General features: G+C 40.8%; 2 protein-coding genes across 4 annotated transcripts in view; both read left to right on the top strand.

The window, feature by feature from the left end:
* Positions 1-695, top strand: part of PNPT1 (polyribonucleotide nucleotidyltransferase 1) — a 32,347-nt gene extending 31,652 nt beyond the window's left edge. The window contains exon 30 of the transcript XR_015708042.1: positions 677-695. The gene's annotated coding sequence lies outside the window, so the exon portion shown is untranslated. The remainder of the gene's footprint in view (positions 1-676) is intronic.
* PPP4R3B (protein phosphatase 4 regulatory subunit 3B) overlaps positions 1-17,757 on the top strand; it is a 30,134-nt gene extending 12,377 nt beyond the window's left edge. For 2 of the 3 annotated variants that reach the window (XM_087773876.1, XM_087773874.1), the window contains 14 exons: positions 677-775; positions 2,382-3,002; positions 6,398-6,475; positions 7,342-7,458; positions 8,652-8,768; positions 9,177-9,308; positions 9,815-9,917; positions 10,766-10,807; positions 11,521-11,679; positions 12,368-12,537; positions 13,735-13,874; positions 14,346-14,530; positions 14,986-15,188; positions 16,005-17,757. In XM_087773876.1, the coding sequence (XP_087630002.1) occupies positions 677-775; positions 2,382-3,002; positions 6,398-6,475; positions 7,342-7,458; positions 8,652-8,768; positions 9,177-9,308; positions 9,815-9,917; positions 10,766-10,807; positions 11,521-11,679; positions 12,368-12,537; positions 13,735-13,874; positions 14,346-14,530; positions 14,986-15,188; positions 16,005-16,100 (2,262 nt within the window). In that variant the 3' untranslated portion in view covers positions 16,101-17,757. The remainder of the gene's footprint in view (positions 1-676; positions 776-2,381; positions 3,003-6,397; positions 6,476-7,341; positions 7,459-8,651; positions 8,769-9,176; positions 9,309-9,814; positions 9,918-10,765; positions 10,808-11,520; positions 11,680-12,367; positions 12,538-13,734; positions 13,875-14,345; positions 14,531-14,985; positions 15,189-16,004) is intronic. The other variant, XM_087773875.1, reaches the window with a different exon arrangement.
* Positions 17,758-18,710: the final 953 nt, after the last annotated feature.

Genomic DNA, 18,710 nt, shown 5'->3' with positions numbered 1-18,710 from the left:
ACCTCATAAAAACCCCTTTTTAGTCTACTCAGAAATTCCAGCGAATCTTCCAGGTACACTGTGCAAGTGCACAAATTGAATTGATAGAGGCAATAGTAATAGAGGGAAAAAAAACTTGCTCAAATGAAAATACCTGTTGGCAAGATGTTTGTAACGTTAGTAAGATCTTAGGAGTTTTCTCTTATTCAGGCTGTATGTCTTTTACTTCAGAAAAGAATATTTAACATTGGTTAGGCATTACTTCTCACATTGCTAAGGCTGTATTAAACCCTTTCTGCGGAGGAGGCACTGTAACCTTGGTTTTGTGTTTCTACTTTGTTAAATACGAAAAGACTTAAATTGCTATACTGCAGGTTTCCTTAATCTCCTACAATGTGTGCATTCCCTTTTCAAGGCTGTTGGCTCAGAAGTATGGTGCAGAAAAATGCCATTATAAGTGTTTCTATATTTAAATAGGTAACATGTAAGGTAATGGTCATAAGATAGCAAAAAAGCAAGGTGATGTGCCTTCTGGCAGAACAGGTAATTTAATACTTTAGTGTCTTTATGTTCTTTTTTGACAAGTGTAACTTCAAAATTATTTCTTCTTTAGACATATGACTTAATGGAATACAGATTAATACACAGCATAGACCTGTTTCAGAAACAATTATTTTTTTGTTTTTGTCTTAAACAGGACACCCTGATTGTTTGGTCAGAAGCAGAAAACTATGATTTAGCACTGAGTTTTCAAGAAAAAGCTGGCTGTGATGAAATTTGGGAAAAAATCTGCCAGGTACAGTTAACTTTAAATATTCTGTTTCTTCCAGATGTTTTAGTGTCTTCTGCGACTTCATGTATTTGTGCTGTAATTTTTAAACCTACTTGTAAAATAAGCACATACTCGTCATTATTTTCTGTGGCTTTTCTGTGTAAGATCTTAAGTTGCCACTATTTAGAATGCTAGTTGTTGTTTTCATAATTGGATTTTACTCTTTTGAAAAATCAGTGTAATGATGGAACTCGGGTGCTAGGCATTTTAGGGGTTTTTTATTTGTTTGTTTTTTTATTAAAAAGGGGAATGGCAGAGTGCTGTGTTTTAATTGTCCTTCTCCCAGGCAGCCTTAGGAAGGTGGCTTGTTGGGGTGGAACTGAAAACGTGTTTTAATGCGTAAGGAGCTAGATATTTCACTGTGAGAGACAAAGAGGTGGCATTGCTGTATGAGCTCAAAAATGTCAGTGATCTTTTCAAGACCTAAGTCTCATTGACTGTCTGTGTCTTACGGATGTTTCGATCTTCATTGTTTTATTATGAAACAGTTTAGATCTTATACTTTCAACTCTGGAAGTGACAAGTCAATGGAGTTGCACCTATGTGTATTTAAAAGAAGAAACCTGGGCTTTCATGTTGGAATTTATCATAACCTTCTCGGATTTTGAGATGATGCAATGTAAAGCTGTTAACTAAAGAAACGGAGAACTCTGATTTCCCAGCAGTTTCCTTTGAACAAGCTAGGCGATATAGATGCATCCTTAACCTTAGCATGTTTTGGGGTATGATGTCTGCTCAGCCAGTTCTGAAGTACTGTTGTTGAAAGGAACCGATCCGAGGAACTGCGAGTATATGCGTCTGATCAATAGTCCGGGTTTTACGTTGGGGCTGAGCTGATGACCAGTCTGAGAGAGGTCTTCACGTGATCAGACGATGTAAACCATTGGCCTTAGGCTCTTTAATCAGACTCCAAAACTCTTCCCACTTTGTCCTTTGAGACTCCTGTGTAATGTGTGATCCTTCGTGAGGGAGTTAACAGGAGGTTATGAATTCTAGAACGGGGTCAGTGGGGGGAACGAAAAGCATAGGATGTATGAGAAGACTGGGGAAGGGAGTTAGAGGGACGGACAAAGCAGAAGGAAAGCGCAGAGTGGGACACAATGGCTTCCCTCTTTTCTTGTTCAGTTTTGGTATTCGTGACATTTTCCTGCCTTTGTTCTTGGTCTCTTTGTTATGTTTCACTTAATGTTGCTATAGCTGTGGGCTCTTACTATGAGTTGAAGGCTTCATACCCTTCTGTTTGAGGCACTGAAAGAAGGTGGTGTTATGCCTTTCTCCTCTTTTTAGATTTTGTGCTTGTCCCCAGGGTGCTTCAGACTTCTTGATTGCACAGACGCTGTTAGGGTTTGGTTTTGTTTGATGTGGATTTTTTGACAAATGTACTATTGAGGATAACGGTAGTGACTTTGTAGAACTTAAAGGCAGCAGAAACTACTCCTCTGCACAGCTAGATGTTTTCCAGGCAACTGAAGGTACAAAAGTGCTTACGCACATGTTGTTTCCTTATTGACTCGATTATTGGTGTGTATGTTTTGGGATGAGACAGTAATTGTGCGTGCTCTCTTCTTAGGTTCAAGGTAAGGATCCTTCAGTGGAAGTCACGCAGGACCTTATTGAGTCAGAAGAGGAACACATAGAAGAAATGCCTGAAACGAGTCCCCTGATCGACCTTCCTACTTGTGAACTCAACAAACTTGAAGAGATTGCTGACCTAGTTACCTCGGTTCTCTCCTCGCCCATCCGTAGAGAAAAGCTAGCGCTGGCCTTGGAGAATGAAGGCTATATTAAAAAACTACTACAGCTTTTCCAAGTCTGCGAGAATTTAGAGAACACCGAAGGCTTACATCATTTGTATGAAATTATTAGAGGAATTTTGTTCCTCAACAAAGCAACTCTGTTTGAGGTGATGTTTTCGGATGAGTGTATTATGGATGTTGTTGGATGCCTTGAGTATGATCCTTCTTTGGCTCAGCCAAAACGGCACAGGGAGTTCTTGACCAAAACAGCAAAATTTAAGGAGGTTATTCCTATAACAGACTCTGAACTCAGGCAAAAAATCCACCAGACTTACAGGGTACAGTATATTCAGGACATCATCTTGCCGACACCATCTGTTTTTGAAGAGAATTTTCTTTCTACTCTCACTTCCTTTATTTTCTTCAACAAAGTTGAGATTGTCAGTATGTTGCAGGTAAGTGGTTTTCAATATGGTATAGATGGATTACGTATAGATGTCTTTAGCTGTAGTTTCAAAATTGATTACAACTCTTTAATGCTGTGTAAGTTAATCATACACGCTTTCATTTGCATAATGTTTTGAATGCTTCCCCTTATAGTAAATTTCAGGTGAGTATATTAATATTTTTTAATGGGTTGTAAACAGCTAAAGGTTCTTCTCCTTGATTCACAAGCAACATATATGTTTTGAGCTGTTTTTGTATAGGTATTTAGGGAACGAGCAACTTTTTGTGTTACATATCAGGGACATGTGATGTGTTTACAACAAATTCTGAATCTGTGATTCTAAAGAGCATGTTCAGAACTATTCCTGTTATACTACTGTTACTTTGTGGTACTAATTTCAAATGTTCATGTTGTAGTATAAAGTAAGTAGTTTGGGTTTTTTCCTTCATACTGATATCCAAAAGTAATAATAAATAACCAACAGGTTACTATATCAAAAAACTTACTGCATGCTTCGTAGGCAGAAGCAGGCTTAAAAGTAGTTGGGTGTGACAGCCAGGCTGGACCGTGGAAGGAGCCTTGGTCAAGAGCTGTGACGTTTTGGGTATTCTCAGTTCATACTTCGTTGTGCAAAGTAGTGGGTACCAAAGTGGTTTTATCCTGTTTCTGACCCGTGTCCTTATAAAAACGGTACACTGGTGTAGAATAGAAGGTGACCAACCTGTTGGGGTTGAGCGTGGATGGTCTCTGTGAAGTAGGAAGATGTGTGGAGAAGAGGAGGGTAGTTAAAATCGTGGAAAGAGAGGGGCACTGGAGAAATAACATTGCGATAAGGCAGGTTTCGCAAGAGTGCAATAGAGGACTGGAAAAAAAAATCAAAACTAAAGATTGCCGAGACTTGCACGAATAAGCTTTTGGGCTGTTTGAATAGTAGAAAGAAACTAAAAAGTAAATCCCATTTGCAAAATTAATGACTTTGTGTTAAATAAAGGTTTCCCTTTTTATTCTATTGCATATATTAGTTTTCAAAAACTAAAAATAAATTCAGTATTACTCTCCTGAGGCCACAGTCCTGTTTCCATTTAGAGATTTTTCACTCTGTAAAGTTTGGGTTTTTTCATTTAAGCTTTACTGTACTGAATAATTTATTGTGCCTTAACAGAAAACAATTATTTCCTGTTACCTCTGGTACTCTTTGAAGAAGGTTCTGAAATCCTCTGGCAGTTCTTTGCTACTCGCAGTCACTGCCGTCTTTGCCGTAGTAGAGAGTACGTGGCGCGCAGGTTTGCCCGTCTGTTTTAAAGACTGTAACTGAGACATGCCTGTTGAGTTACAAACAATGTTGACGCCTACATCATTTGACCTGCCTTGAGAATTACAGACTAAGAAGAAAGCACACATGGAAGTGATGTTATTGATAGCGTGCTTGAGGAAAATGACATGGTAGGATGGGCCTCAGGTTCAGGACTGTTTTTGCAGTCCCCTGGTGTAAATCAGCTTTTTCTTGTGGCACAAGAACTCTAAAGCTCCTTTGGGTTTGGCGAGCAAATTCGAAGCCTTGTTACCCTAAATACACTGGCAAAGCTCCCTAGGAGAATGCAGTTCCCAGGAGTAACAGATTGTGTTTGCGACGGCAGTAAAGCTCCTTTCTGCATGCCGCCAAGCAGTAGATCGCAGCGCTGCTGTAGATGAAGGGCAGCCACGTGGGAAACGGAGCGAGCGTGGAAAACAAACCTAGATCCACCCTGTGCTTTCGGACGTCAGGACTACTCTGGGCGGCAGCCTTATGCAAGCAAGGGAGCTTTCTGTTGCCAAGTGTTCTCTAGTGGGGATTTTCTGGCCTGTCTGTTGTTGATTGTGGTACGTGGTTGGGTTGGTTTTTTTTTTTAAACAGGCTTAATTAAGCTGTTAAAGCCAGCAAAGCTTAGAATAAACTACTACGTCTGTGTATGTTGCGCGCTCTCTGATGCTGATTCCAGGTATCGTTTGTTTGTACAGCACTTCTTTCCCCATGTCTTAAAATTTTCAGGAAAAAATTTATTTGAGCCTTTGGCTGGCATTCCTGTAACTGCAAAAATTCTGTATTATGTTAGTCTAATAAAGAACATACATTTTAGCAACAGCAGACAGAGAAATAGAGAAGCAAGCACCCTCTACATTAAGCAATGTAGTGTTTATATATATATATTTATTGGAATGCTGCTATTCTGTTCGTGTTTGTTCAATGCGTAAGTAAAAGTTTTTATAGAGTTGAATCAGTACAGTGATGCATAATTCTGTAATGCTGTGGCATAATGTTACTATTTCCTTTGAGATTTATATTGTATTTAAAAGGTAACGGACACATTTGATTTGAGAATGCCGAGACTATGTTCCACGTGAAGGAGTGCAGAGAAATCAATGCATGGAGAGGGCAGAAAGTGCCCCAGCAGTTGAGGGATGATGATGCTCACCCTGGTTTTCTTGTGCCTCTTGAGTATTAAGCAGTGGTATAACTGAAACACTTAACAAGAAGTGAAATGTTGTCCTATATATACTTAAATGTCTTTTGGTAGTAGAGGATCTGACTATGAAAAGCAAATAATACTCAAAGTTTCCCAGAGCGGAAGAGCTGAACTGCAGTTGGGGAGCTTGTTTTATTGAGAGTAAGGTTAACGGGGACGTGGCTGCAGCAAACTCGTGGCTAGATTAACACGTTACCCTTGCATAGGCGGACTGAAAACCTGTCTGCAATGCTGCAGGTCCGAAATCGGGTAACCGATACACGCGTGATGTTAACGGCCATTCACTGCATAGATGCAGCATGGTAAAACTTGGCCATTTCCAGTGTAGGAGTGTATAGGCTGCCTCCCTGGAAGGTTACGCGCACGGTGCGGGGAGGGGGCCTGGAACAAAGGCTGTCATTCTCTGTAATCGTGATGCATGGGAGTGTGTGGCAAATGCCACAGTGAGTATGCGGGGTAGGGCAGAGCTGTGAGCCACAGGGGGTGGCGTGGCAGAGAAGGAAAGGACACGACATGTTCTTTAGAGACTGTTCAGAAGGCAGTTTTAGTAGTCCTCAGCTGTGCTCAGCTTAACGTATGGTTCTGGTCTCCTGGACCTGCTTCTGCTGCACAGAATGAGTACTGAAACAATACCCTGGAAATGATCCTCCCGAATGTGTACTCTTGCATTGCCCTTCTTTGTGATAAAGTAACGTAGGTGTGGAGAAGAAAAACAAACCCAAAACTTATCTACCAAATCTACTAATGCATGGTTTTTTGTTTGTAATTAAGCATTATAGTTAAGCTTAAATTAAGTTTGACTAGAAAGTGTCTAGCGGGACAGTGTGGGATCCAATAAAGATCGATGTTTTAACTTGTAAGATGCATTGTGTAAATCATACTCTCATGTGTTACGCAGGAAGACGAGAAATTTTTGTCTGAAGTTTTTGCACAATTAACAGATGAAGCTACAGATGATGACAAACGATGTGAATTGGTAAGTCAGTGGCCTTGGTAGTTCTTTGAATGCTTTAAACTACAGAGATTAAGTAGAAATATTGAAACTGTTCTGCTAGTTCTGCTAGTTTTGCAGTGAGGTATTTCTGTAACCCTAGAATCATTTCTAGTGTAGCTCAGTCTTCATTTATGTACTCACTAGAAGAATGTTTCTTGCAAGGTAAGCTCTGATTTATTTGTTCTAAATAATTATTTTATTGCTGAGAAAGTACTAGCACTAAGCTGACATCCTAGACGCAAAGGTTTACTTTCTTCTAGGTACTCTTCACCATACCGCGTCACTTACGTTTGTCATATAAACACTGCTTTTTTCACTGTACTTTACTCATTCGAAAAGATCTTTTAAGTCCTATGACTGAGGATTACCAGTAGTCCCTTTTTATATACCTATATCTGTATATGTCTCTCTCAAACGTTATTTATGTTATATATTAAACATTATATAGCAAACATTATTTATCCTTGAATATGTTTATCAGCTTAAATTGCCTTGTTAAAATCTTGCTTTCAGCAAGGGAAGCATCTTTGTTCTTTCAAAGCAAAGGCAGGCCAGACAGGAGTATAAATCCTTCATAGGCTCGATGCGATAAAATAGCTGCAAGGTGACTGTATCTCTCTCTGAAGTAAATTTCAACCTCTTAAATTTGTTTGTTTGTTTTTACTTTCTTTTCCTTTCCTTTGTTGATGTTTTTGAAGGTCGGAGGAGAAAGGAATACAATAATACCATTTTCTAGGAAGGCACACACCAGTCAGTACACAAACTCTGATACAAATTGTAACAGTTTCCTACTTTCAGAGAGTTTTCCAAATCAAATACACCTTAACTTATTTTTTCCTATGCAATAGGTTAACTTTTTCAAGGAATTCTGCGCGTTTTCTCAGACGTTACAACCTCAGAACAGAGATGCATTTTTCAAAACTTTGGCAAAGTTGGGAATTCTTCCAGCTCTCGAAATCGTGATGGTAAGTGAAAACTAAAGCTGATTTTAATAGAAGAAAAAAAAAACCACAGCCATTTAACCAGTTTTTCAGCTCTGCTAAGCACCCTTGTGTAAGTTTGATTGGGCAGCTTTGCTCTGCTGGAAGTGGAAGTTTATCGTAACGTTCAGAATCCAAAGGATGTCCACGGTTTTCTGAAGCAGCCTAACTTTATTGCCGCTACTATTCTTACTTTGCGCGATGGAGAAGTCTGTGGTGACTGCAGTCCTTTTGACAATGTAGTGTAAAAACTGAAAGAGATGTTTTCATGTGGCAGCTTGATTTTTTTTGTTTCTGTTGTTGCCGCTGTTGGAACAGCGCCAAAGAAGTATTTTTAGATAATCTTGAACCGTTAGCTTGTTGCTATCCGAAAGATCGCGTAATCCTGTCTTTTCAGAGGTATAAAGCAGATTAATCTATTTTAATCAGCAATGTGAAAACATAATTTTTTTCACTCCTTTGGTTGAAGCAGCTGTTGCTGCCTGACCATTGCAATTCATAGGTCGGTGCTGTTGTTACTCAGAAACTATAAATTTAAGGGGTTTCATATTTTAGAGTAACAACCTGTGAACTCGCCAAAGGGCATTGACTGTTATGAAAACATAAAGGTCATATAGGTGTTCAGTGATTAGATGAATCCTAATCTTAACACTCTTTTTCCAGGGCTAGACCAGTCCAGATATTTCCTGTTACGTTAATATTTTAGGCTTAGAAATTGTACAGTTATGAGAGAAAATCACATACCTTAAGGAAAATTACTAATTCTTGTTGCCTATAAGTGAGTACAGAAACTTACGTACAAATTAACTTTTACGGTTGGTCCTTTTGTACGAAATCAATAAACTGTGGATAACAGGTACAGAATATTAGTGTCTTCGATATTCTAGCAAGTAGCACGATATAAATGTTTCCTGCCTAAATTAGGGCTGTCAGATTCACAGAAATCCTTGCATTCTTTCTAAAGGAGGGAAATAGTGGGGAAAAGATTTTGCTGTTTCATTTTTTTTTTCTGTAACTGCACTACTGTCTCCCATAAAAACCTGTGTAATAAAATGTTCTCAAAACTTGTAACTCCCTGTTCTTTGCAGCTTTACTTGATAATAAATACCAAACTTGATTTAATAAATACCAAACTTGATTTACTCTAATAAATTGATTTTTTTTTTTTTTTTAATTAGGGAATGGATGATCTGCAAGTTAGATCTGCTGCTACAGATATATTTTCTTATCTAGTAGAATTTAGTCCATCCATGGTCCGAGAATTTGTAATGCAAGAGGCCCAGCAGAGTGATGATGTAAGTAAAAGTGTTTTGGAGTTTGAATGTACTAGTTTTAGAGCAAACAGGAAAAAAAACCAGCAAAACAAACCTCTCCAGAATTTGGGATACAGTTAGCCCAAAAGTGAAGATACTGGATACGTAGGAAAAAGTAGATTTAAGATACAAACCTGCCCAGAAATTTTTGTGTTCCATGTGTTGACGGTAACAAGATTGTAGGTCTGCCGAACCATGATTTTAGGCGAGGAGGGTTGTGCTTGACAGAACTCCAGTGTCTAAACGCAGCTCTCGGTTTTTCTGTTTCACTTAAATTTACACAAAAAAAAAAAAAGAAAAAGGAAACCTCATACAGAAACTAGGGAAATCGTTCCACTACTGAAACTGTCTCTCATGATTTTTTGGTTGGTTTGTTTGGGTTTTTTGCAGGATATCCTCCTCATCAATGTGGTCATTGAGCAGATGATCTGCGATACTGATCCTGAACTCGGGGGAGCTGTTCAGTTAATGGGGCTCTTGCGTACTCTGATCGATCCAGAGAATATGTTGGCCACAGCTAATGTAAGAAAATACAAAGGGGTAAAGACGCTTTACTGTCTCAGCAAAATTAAAAGCCTGGTATTTATTGCTGTTATTGTGTTCTGAGGATGACAAAAGGTATTTTTAGTCTTTTTTGACAGTGTTGTGTATGGTTGATACTGATTTTAAGCTAAAAAATAAGCTAAAATTTCCATTAACTTCTGATAATCAAGGGTATGTGTACGTGGTATTGTGCAAGTGTGTATTAAACTAAGCAGTCCTGTGCTTCAGTGAAATAGCGTATTTGCATCCCTGGTGGGGGTTTTTTGGTGATAGCTGGGTTGGTTTGATGTGTCCCAGATCTTTTCCCAAAATAAAGAAATAGATCTTATTTGAGTGAAGATAACGTTAAAGGACCAACCAAAAAGATACAGGCAGACCTGAGGGAGTTGATAGAATTAGTTGTAGGCTGTCTTGTATGTTGCTACTCTCTTATTTAAAAGGAAGTATACAAATGCGAGTATTTAATACAGTTGTATTTGTTTTAGAAAACAGAAAAAAGTGAATTTCTCAATTTCTTCTACAACCATTGTATGCATGTTCTTACTGCACCACTTCTGGCGAATACATCAGAAGATAAATGTGAAAAAGGTAATGTTACTCTCCCCGCCCCTTGCTTTACATCTTGCAGTGTTTTCAGGGGACTGTGATCCTGGTAGCAGCGATAAGCCTGGGGTGGTGTTCCCTCAGCAACAGGGGTTCTGTGGGCAGAAGTTTTAATAGCCCTTTATTGCAGCTTGGAACAATAACGTGTCTGTATGCTCTGCTTCGTAAAGTACGTATCTGCTCAGGTGATGAACTCCAAAGACTAGTTTGCACTTGGCTGTAGTGTAGAAATGCTTTGTACTTTTCCTGGTAGCAGTAAATGAATTGGAAATCTCCGTTTGGCGCACACAAATAACGCTCACTGCTTTGTCTCCAGGGCTTTACAAACAGAAATTTAACATCATTACAGCCTCTTGAGTCAGGCTTTTTGCTGAGTACTCTTTCAAAAGATTAAATCAAAGCACTACATATTTGATAAAAACATTTCTTTCATCTTGCCCATCTTCTCATATTGAGCGTTAAGTCACAAAATAAATGTTTTATGCCTTTTATATGAAAATGAAACTTGTAGGGTATCAGTAGTACTCGTTTTATAATACTATTTGAAAAATTTAGAATGGGCGCTTTCTTTTAGTCTAGGTAGGAATAATAGAAGTATTAGATTATGTATTTGGACGTAGCTGAGTTTGAAACTTTGCAATGTAAATTGAATGTGAAATAGCATCTGGCATGCATTCTTGCTGTATGTTTATTTCCCTATAGCTTACAGAAACTTTTGATTTGATGAAAAGTTTGAACAGCTGGTAGAATTGATTGTTTGTTCCAGTCTTTTAAATATTTACAGTGCTTTGAAAACCTTTTCCTGATTTCTGTTTTTATTTTCTGTTTCTCAGATGCAGTAGTTGGGTCCACTAAGAGTAATACAATTTGTCCTGGTAAGTTTTAATTGACCTTGAGTTTTGAAACTTGTCTTTTATGCTGTGTGTGGCATTTTTATTTAAAAAAAAAAAAACAAACCCACAAAAAACAAACCAAAAAACCCAAAACCAACCAAACAAAAAACCCCCAATTAGATATGTCCATATTTTTTTAAAATACTTTTTGTTGAAGTACATGTAGGTGCTTTGCTTTATTTGACATGACAGGAAGCTGAAGGAACATTTTCATCTGCTTTTGAGTTACTGGGTTTTACTTTTTTCCCCTAGTCTACCTTGCTACTGGAAGTTTAAATTAATGTTAGTAGAATATGTACTAAAGAGACATAGCTGAGCTTTTACAGCTTGGATTTTTATCTGTGCAGGCTTCTTTTTTGAGCATTATGAAAAGACATTGCTAATTAGGTTGACTGGCTTTCTTCTCTTAACAACATGCCGTTAATCTGGATTGCCGTAACCAGTAACTTGCTGATCCTGGCAGAAGTCCCCCTGCCAATTCAGGGGGATTCTTGTGACTCGGAGGGGGGAAGCCAAATTTGTGTGCGGTGTTTTGTTCTGACCAAAGTCCTGCTTCCTAAAGCAATCTAGTGTGCTGCTGGAAACGTGTCAGGAGCTGTCACGGTAACTGAGTTTGCTGATGATTTGGTGCATGACAGTACTTTTTTTTTTTTTTAATTTTTCAGTATAACTTAAGGCATTAATTTTTCTTGTAGATAATTATCAAACGGCACAACTACTTGCCTTAATTTTGGAGCTGCTTACTTTTTGTGTGGAACACCACACGTATCACATCAAGAATTACATTATGAACAAAGATTTGCTAAGAAGAGTACTGGTCTTGATGAATTCAAAACACACGTTTCTGGCCTTGTGTGAGTATGGAGCTGTTATTTCCTTCTTCAAGGCTTTGTACGTACTGTGTGGGATGCGTAGGAGTAACAGTGTGTACTTAAATTCAAAATTCCTGTTAATTTCCTATTTATTACTGACTAGCTGTTAAGTAATCATGACAAAAAGGTAGCACGTCTGTTAATGTAGACCGATGCAGTTTACGGTGGGAGAATTGTTACTTCTTTTGAAGTCCGCAATGATCCTTTACGACCGTAAGGATCGTTTGTGATCAGCTGTCTTATTTAAATGGAAATACTGTCATTTCTTAATAATGTCGTAAATCTAGTGCTCCCTGTGGAGCGTGAATGAAATTTTGTGACCCGTGGTATTTAAAGAATAGGGGCTGGTTCTGGGAAGCGAATGCAGAGAAGCACAGGAATGAGCTAATAATTTAACTTCACATGTGCTAAAGTTTATTGCTGCTGTATTTCTAAAAGAAATTAATGGACCCTGATCGCATTCAAATACCCAGGCAAGTCAAAGAATGAAAGAAAGGTTACCTGTCGGCAAACGTTTCTTCTGAACTTTCAGAAAGTGCTTTTTAATGCTCTCGGTTTGGGGGTGCATCTTCCTCTCGGTAACGTCGGGTTTTTTCAGCTCTTTCCAAGAGAAGCAGATTGGAGCCCTGGCGTGTCGTTCCTAAATTCCTGAATTTCTTTCTTCGCATAGGTGCTCTTCGCTTTATGAGGAGGATAATTGGCCTAAAAGATGAATTTTATAACCGTTATATCACCAAGGGGAATCTGTTTGAACCAGTTATAAATGCTCTGTTGGATAACGGAACTAGGTACAATCTGCTCAACTCCGCTGTGATTGAGCTGTTTGAATTCATCAGAGTGGTAAGCTAAGCAGCCGCTTCACCTCTTGCCCGTATGTGGCATCTCGGGTAGAAATACAAAATGCAAATCTTTCCCTTGAAATACTACTGAAAATCACTTCACTTATAAATAAAAGATTTATTTTATCAATAAATACTTAAATTACTACCTAAAATCACAAACTAAAAATCCCATAGATAAATGTCCCAAGAGAAGGGAGCCTGTAAGCTGCTTCGTGCCGTTTTACTCGATCGTCCCTTCAGAGAGTATGCGTAGGCCCTGTTTACGTGTAAGTCTGTGTTTAAAAGATAGCGTCCTGTAGATGAAGTTCTTCTAAGTGGTTGACAGTGTTTCTGGACTAAACTTCGAAATGAGGAATTAAGTGAAATAAGTTTTATGTGTGTAAATCTAGGTATTAGTGGGTAGAAACGAGACTGATTTGACTATAAATGCGAATGATCGTTGTCCTTTAAAATCCTACGCGCGTGCTTTCTTGGCCAGCGCCAGCTTTGAATCGGTAGCTCTTCCACCAGCAGCGTTTGGGGAAGCAAGGCGTACGTGGACAGGACAGAGAGGACAAGCAAGGTGGTTGTATTGCTGGGGCGGGAAACAAGGACTTGCAGCAGCTCCCGAGCAGCTCGCTGCGAAGGCTTTGACGTGTGGGAGTCTTCTCCGGGCATCTTTGTGGCCTGTGAAAAGGAAGGGCAGTTTGTAGTTGTACGATATCAGAGCTGCTGTTTTTTCCAGCAAGGAGAGGTGACTTTTGCCAGCGTGGTAGGAAGGTTAAGATTTGCCCGATATGGTGAGACTTGCTAGAGGGAGGCTGACCAGAGGGTGCCTCATCCCACGTGCGCTGCTGTAGCGACTGAGGGCTGGAAAGGGAGCTGAAACTCGTGGGGAGAGCAGCGCGCAGCTCAGCTCCTCGTTTTCTCAAGAAGGCTTAACCCTAGGTAGCAAGCATCGTGGTTTAATCAAGCTATCGCAAATGCAGTTGGGACAGTAGGGAGTATATTGCCCATTTATATGGGAAATCTAATAATTATTTCTAGATTTCAGCTTTTTTATTAAGGAAAAATCTGATTTCTTCACGTTTGTTCTTTACAATAATGTTTTGACTCTGGACAAGGAATCAGTCACTTTTAAAACTAAACTTTGAAGCTTTCGGAACTTCTGCATGTTAATATTTGAGACTGAAACCCTGTTTTTTTTCTTACGCAGGAAGATATTAAGTCCCTTATTGCACATATAGTTGAAAACTTTTATAATGCACTTGAATCTATCGAATATGTTCAGACATTCAAGGGACTGAAGACGAAATACGAGCAAGAAAAAGACCGACAAAACCAGAAACTGAACAGGTAGGGCCCAGTTTACGTGTTCTGAGACTTTCATTGAATGCTGTTACGGAGTATCTTCTTACTGCTGGCTGGGTTTTCTCCTTTCCGGGAGGGAGGGCAGAAAAAGCAGAAGGCTGGGGTTGGGTTTGGTTTTCATTCTTGGTGAAAACTTCAATCGGAGTGAACCCCCATCTGACTTCCCTCGCGGCCTACTGTCGCACAGTCAGATTTGTCGGTATATTAAATGTCGCGTTCGGAAAACTCTCAGCTTCTGAAGGGCAGAATCTTCTGTCATCGAGAGTCAGGATTCAGTCTCCCTTACGCCAGCTGGGGTTTTGGGGAAGCTCACGCCGGCGGTGGAACAGGGAGGGAGCTGGCCTGCCTTCTCAAACGCACTGAATTCGCTTTAAAGCCTCAGAAGCCGTTTCTGATCGCTGGCTGAGCCTGAAGCAGCAGGCGGAACGTGAATCACTTGTCATGTGTCTCCTACAGCGTCCCATCTATATTGCGTAGCAACAGATTTCGCAGAGATGCAAGAGCCTTGGAGGAGGATGAAGAAATGTGGTTCAATGAAGACGAAGAGGAAGAAGGCGAAGCTGTTGTGCCTCCAGTTGAGAAGTCAAAACAGGAGGATGATTTTCCAGATAGCTATGAAAAATTTATGGAAACTAAAAAAGGTATTTACCCAATTTCAGCTTGGCAGCACTGGAAGTGCTCTGTGGCAGATGTGTGGCGCGGCGGGTACACAAACCAGTCGCTTCTGCTCTGTATCTTAAGCTGGAGTAAGGGTATTCCATGTAATTAAGTAACGAATTCCTAACACGTCTTTGCAAGCTAGTTTAGGATTAAAATAAGGAGTTCAATTGCTCCAGGCGTGCATCTAGTTTAAATGACATTCAGAAGCAAAACTGTGCATGTACTTGTGTGCGCCGCGTGAGCGATGTCCCCGGCGTCTGTGCCGCTCTCAGGTTGCGTGCCGCGTGCTTGGGATGAGGTCAGTAGCCGAGCTGCTGATTTAAACTGAGTTTAAAAAAAAAAAAAAGGCAGCTTTTGCCCTGTGACGATGCGGTGATGTGGGTTGTACTCCACGGTGTACAGCTGATACTTAAGCGTGAAAATGTTTGTCCCTCAGCTAAGGAGAGTGAAGACAAAGAGAATCTTCCAAAAAGGACTTCAGCTGGGGGATTCAAATTCACTTTTTCCCACTCAGCCAGCGCAGCCAACGGTGCAAACGGTGCAAACAGTAAATCCGTGGCAGCTCAGACGTCACCAGCAAGCTCCAACGGCTCCTCTTCAAAGAACGTGACCCTGACCACAGCGGTGACGGCCACGAAGGTGGGGGAACTTGTACAAAAGCTGCTGTCCTCGCTTAGGACAGCGCAGCAGTGTCATGAGCCTTTACCGGCTGTAATGTGGTAAGGTTAGCAGTAGCCTCTAGGCAGGGTGTCTTACTTAGGTACAAATTCATCCAAAGCCCTGTCTAGTTAAACCCTTCCTAGTTTGGGGGCAGGTTTAAGGAAGTATTAGGTGGGACTGGAGTCTGTCGGGAGGCTGGTGGGCACAGCTTAATCTCGCATCTTCTGCCTAATGTAACGGCTTCCGCTCCTCGGTTCTAACTGTCCGGTCGCTGCTCTGGGCGTGCGATGTACATACGAGATTGGTTTTTCTGAATTACGTTAGTGCCCCCCCATCAGTGTTTTTAAGCAGACGAAACACAGTAAGTGATACCTCCGTTAGGTCTTACGCAGTCGTGCATTAGTTTCATCTTTAGCCTGCAAGCTCCCGAGAGGCTACAGAAGCGTGGCAAAAATTGCCTTACGCACACGTAAGACTTGCCAGCCAAATGGATGTGCGGTGTTTCCGTTACGTTTTGTGAGTGTCCAGCTGGGAGCTTATAAAGTGACTTTTAAATAATTCTGAGGCCGGATCCAGAGGAGCAGGGAAGGTCCAGTACCTTTTTAACCTTGAGGCTCAAAACCATTCTCAAGACAGTGGGCCTTTGAATGCAAAAGACGTTATTACCAAGAAGCCTTCTGCGGGCTCGTGTGTCCCCGACAGGTTGGCTGGGGGTCATGTACTAAAATTGCACGTTCCTGGGCATTTTTTTCAATGTGAGATTTTCTTTTCCTCTCTTGTTTTTTAAATTGACAGGGAAGTCTAGTTGGCCTAGTGGATTATCCTGATGATGAAGATGATGATGAAGAGGAGGAGACATCTCCAAGGAAAAGACCTCGTCTGGGTTCATAAATGAAACCAAAACTTTGGAATAAAAACTCTTATTATGGGGTTTCAAATGCTGCAACCGTTTCAAGAGCTAAAAAGAATCTGATTCAGAAAGCTTTCTCCCATGGGTATATAAGACAATACAAGGAGTAGCAAAAGAAACTCAGTGTATCAGCTAGAAAGGGTTAGTTCTGTAAACACAAAGCTTCCAAGGAACTGAATATCTTTCTAGTACGTAAGGAGTCTGCCATTCAGGCTGTCAAAAAAAAGAAAAATTTAAAAAAAAAAAAGTGGGTTAGTATTCACAGAACCTGGATGATGGCTTCTCAGCAAGGAAAGTCTCAGGTGTCGGGAGGGCAGGGGGAGGGAAAGGTATGGTAAACACTTTTTTTAAAAATATTGCAGGGTTTCCCCAGTGTTTAACAGAACTAGGAAAAAAATTGCAAGCTTAAATTTTGAACCCAGTAATCTTAATTTTGTAATGGTGCTGTCAGTTGTGTTCTTTTAGCAATGCCTCTTTTAAAAAAAAAATGGACGGGAGAACTAACTCTGTTTGCATAAGAACAATCCAGATTTTGGGACCATTTCTTACCAGTTAAGTCGCATTTCTCATGGTTGGCGGGAGGGACGCTGCCGTTATAGTGCATGTTGAGTTGTTTAAAAGCAGTTAAAAATAAGTTTTAATTTGTATTTTTTCAAGAGGAGAAAATGGAAGCTGGATTCAAAATGGATGGTTTTGCTTGTTTTTTCGGTGAGACATCCAGTAATTCCTATGCCAAGGAACGGTCGCTTCCAAAATGTCTCCGGGGAGCCGCTGGTGTCAAAGCGGCGCTGGAGCCGGCGCGCCCCAACGGCCGTCGGCTTCGCGTGGCGGAAGACGGCGAGTTTGAATCGCTGTCCGTGTTGCTAAACGAGCCGTCTCCTCTCGGAGCAGCAAGCCGGTTTCCTGTTTGCAAGTTTAAATTGCGTAATTGAGGTGGTAGTAAGAAACACTAACAGGTTTTTCGTAGCGATGAATTTAGCGGCGTTTTAACACCAAAGTCACTTTGGACCAAGACGGAATTATTACTAACAGAACACTGGTCTTTGAGGCAGAATCAACAAGCAGCACCTGAAGCTGGGCGCAATACGAAAGCTGCTTTTTTTAAAAAATAAAAGCACATTCCACGTAGTAGGTAAGCAAACTGCGACAGAAATAGGTGAGTTGAGGGCGAGTTGATAGAGGCAAACAGTCCCGGTTTTATTTTCAAGAGCAGCAAGCGAACTGTAAATATTTTAATGTTAGTTTGCCCATATGTGATCTGAGATCATGATGAAGCGAGAGGAAATTTCCCGACGACAATTAATGTGTCAGAAGTGTCAAAAGATGAAAGCAGCTGCAATCCACCACATAGATCACTCTTGTAATATGTGTTATGGGTCCATTTCTCCTGGAATAGTTTAAACTGAAGCAGTTTCTCTGTTTTGGAGATTTTTTTGTAGTTAATTTTAATTTTAGCTATTGTTTGGAAAAAGATGGGCTGTCTGTGTAGATATGAAGTATAGTTTTTTCCATAAAACAGAAGTTTATTTTGTATTAAAAATACCACTGTACTTGTTTTACACCATTTGTATACATGTGGTGATATTAATGCTGAACTGTACAATTCAGGAATTAAAATGTGACCCTGTAATTCCATAACTATTGCTTTTGTTTGGTTTGTTGGACACGGTAAGTTAACCCAGAATTTTAAATGTGGCCATTTTAGAATCTTTTTTAAGATGAGTTATCCGTGCAGTTCAAAGAGTAACTCGATACCACTAGATGAAATCCCAAAGGGAAGGCGCGAGTTCTTCCCGACGCGTAAGCTAGACGCAGGTGTTCCGATGGATGACAGTTCCCGTGCGTGGACCTGGGGACGATGGCGTTGCCCTCTGCGGGCTGCAGGGACCCGAAAACGGGCCTCCTTGTTCTTCACCTGCGCGAGAAAACGCCCCGTCGGCTCCCAGCGCCGAGGATCCGAGGAAGCGGTTGCTGGTAAAGCGTGGCTGCAGCCTCGTCGCCGTGTGCTCGCTCTCCCGCTGACGATTGTCTGGTTTTCTTCCCGATGAGTCTCTTCTCTCCGTCGGTAATGATTCGCTTCCTCCAGTGCTGTACACGCCGTACACTCCACTTGAGCAGCACGTGCCTTTGCTAACCTGAGGCTGAAAACCTACGTCGCCTGGTGTGTGGACCCGAGTTGTCCTGATTTTCTTTAACAGCCACCCAAAGCGAGCGCTCCGAGGGTCTCCGACTGAAGCCTGTTAGTGCTTACTCTGATCCCCACCACCCCACCTCTTCCCTGAAGTACTGTCAGGAGCTTTAAAAATACATTCCGACCAACATGAGGAGGGGTGTTTTTTTGGTTGTTTTGGGTTTTTTGGTTTTTTTTACAGCAAAACCAGGAGTGTCATGAATTTTTATAGTTACTAGAAAAAGACTGTGTAAAGTGGCATTACATGTCCCGTTTGGGGGAAAAAACAAAAACAAAATCCCTGTAGAAGGTGACACGCAGCACTCTTTAACGGGCTTTTGTCGGGGCTGTCGCCCCATCGATGCTGTTTCCCAGTCTGACCTGGTCGGCGCTGCCTGGGTTCCGCCCGTGGGCGGCCGTG

Source organism: Nipponia nippon, unplaced genomic scaffold (genome assembly GCF_047370975.1).
Source record: "Nipponia nippon isolate SJK-2023a ecotype South Korea unplaced genomic scaffold, ASM4737097v1 scaffold_4, whole genome shotgun sequence".
NCBI classification, from domain to species: Eukaryota; Metazoa; Chordata; class Aves; order Pelecaniformes; family Threskiornithidae; genus Nipponia; species Nipponia nippon.
The sequence above is the reverse complement of the archived record's forward strand: the minus strand, read 5'-3'. Positions and strand labels throughout refer to the sequence as shown.